The sequence below is a fragment of the Haliaeetus leucocephalus genome, unplaced genomic scaffold (assembly GCF_000737465.1).
Source record: "Haliaeetus leucocephalus isolate CR32 unplaced genomic scaffold, Haliaeetus_leucocephalus-4.0 Scaffold429, whole genome shotgun sequence".
In the NCBI taxonomy this organism is placed as follows: domain Eukaryota; kingdom Metazoa; phylum Chordata; class Aves; order Accipitriformes; family Accipitridae; genus Haliaeetus; species Haliaeetus leucocephalus.
Window position 1 is genome coordinate 20565 of NW_010972865.1, and position 879 is coordinate 21443.

At 67.5% G+C, this 879-nt stretch overlaps 1 protein-coding gene across 1 annotated transcript; it reads right to left on the reverse strand.

Annotated features, from left to right (window-relative positions):
• Positions 1-2: 2 nt before the first annotated feature.
• LOC104836074 (MAGUK p55 subfamily member 2-like) lies at positions 3-683 on the reverse strand (the record flags this gene model as incomplete). Its single annotated transcript, XM_010574421.1, has 3 exons — positions 3-179; positions 265-393; positions 481-683. Coding segments are annotated over 3 exons (509 nt in total), but the record flags the coding sequence as incomplete, so codon positions are not given.
• Between the last annotated feature and the right edge of the window lie 196 nt (positions 684-879).

The window sequence follows — 879 nt, forward strand, 5'->3', positions numbered from 1 at the left end:
CACTAGTAGACCCAGCTGACAGGCACCCACTGGGGCTGGGCGCGCAAGTTCTCCATGGCCTCCCGCAGCCGCCCGAAGGTGCGCTCCAGGTCATCGTTGGTCAGGCTGAGGTCGAAGTAATGGCCGTAACCGCGCTGGATCCGGCCGCTCTCCTCCACCGTCCGCCTGGCGTCGGCCTCCTGCCCCGCACAAACCCTGCCTCAGTTTCCCCATCGCTCCCCGTGTCCCCCCCCTACCCCTGCCCTTCCCGGAGAGGGGACCCACCGTGAGCTGCTTAGTGGCCACGCCGCTCTCCAGTGCCGCCCGGTTCATGGCCCGCAGCATCTCGGGACCGGGGGCTTCGATGAAGACCACATATGGAACGAATTCAGCCGTTCTCAGCACCTTCACCGCCTGGGCGGGAAGGGATGGCACTGAGCCCCAGGGCGGTGGGCAGCCCCTTCCACCCCTTTGGTGTGTTCCCCACCCCGGGTCCCCTACCTGGGGGTTGACGTCCAGGATGCACATCTTGCCGGCCTCAACCACGGCACGGATGGAGTCGATCTTGGTGCCGTAGAGGTTGCCCTCGTACTCGCCGTGCTCCAGGTACCGCCCCGCCTTGATGTCCGCCTCCATCTCCCCCCGCGACACGAAGCGGTACCCGTGCCCGTCCTTCTCGTTTTCCTTCGGCTTCCGTGACGTGTCTGCTCCGGGGATGGCCCATCTGAGCGTCACCCACCCAGCCCGTGGGTCCCACCCCGGGGAGCACCCACAGCCTGCGGGGACGGGGCTGTGATGCTGCACGCGCACGCCCAGTTCCCCGGTGGCGGCCACAGTGGGCTGTGCTGGGGATGGTGATGCTCATGGGGGACAGGGATGCTGGTGGGGGACAGGGATGCT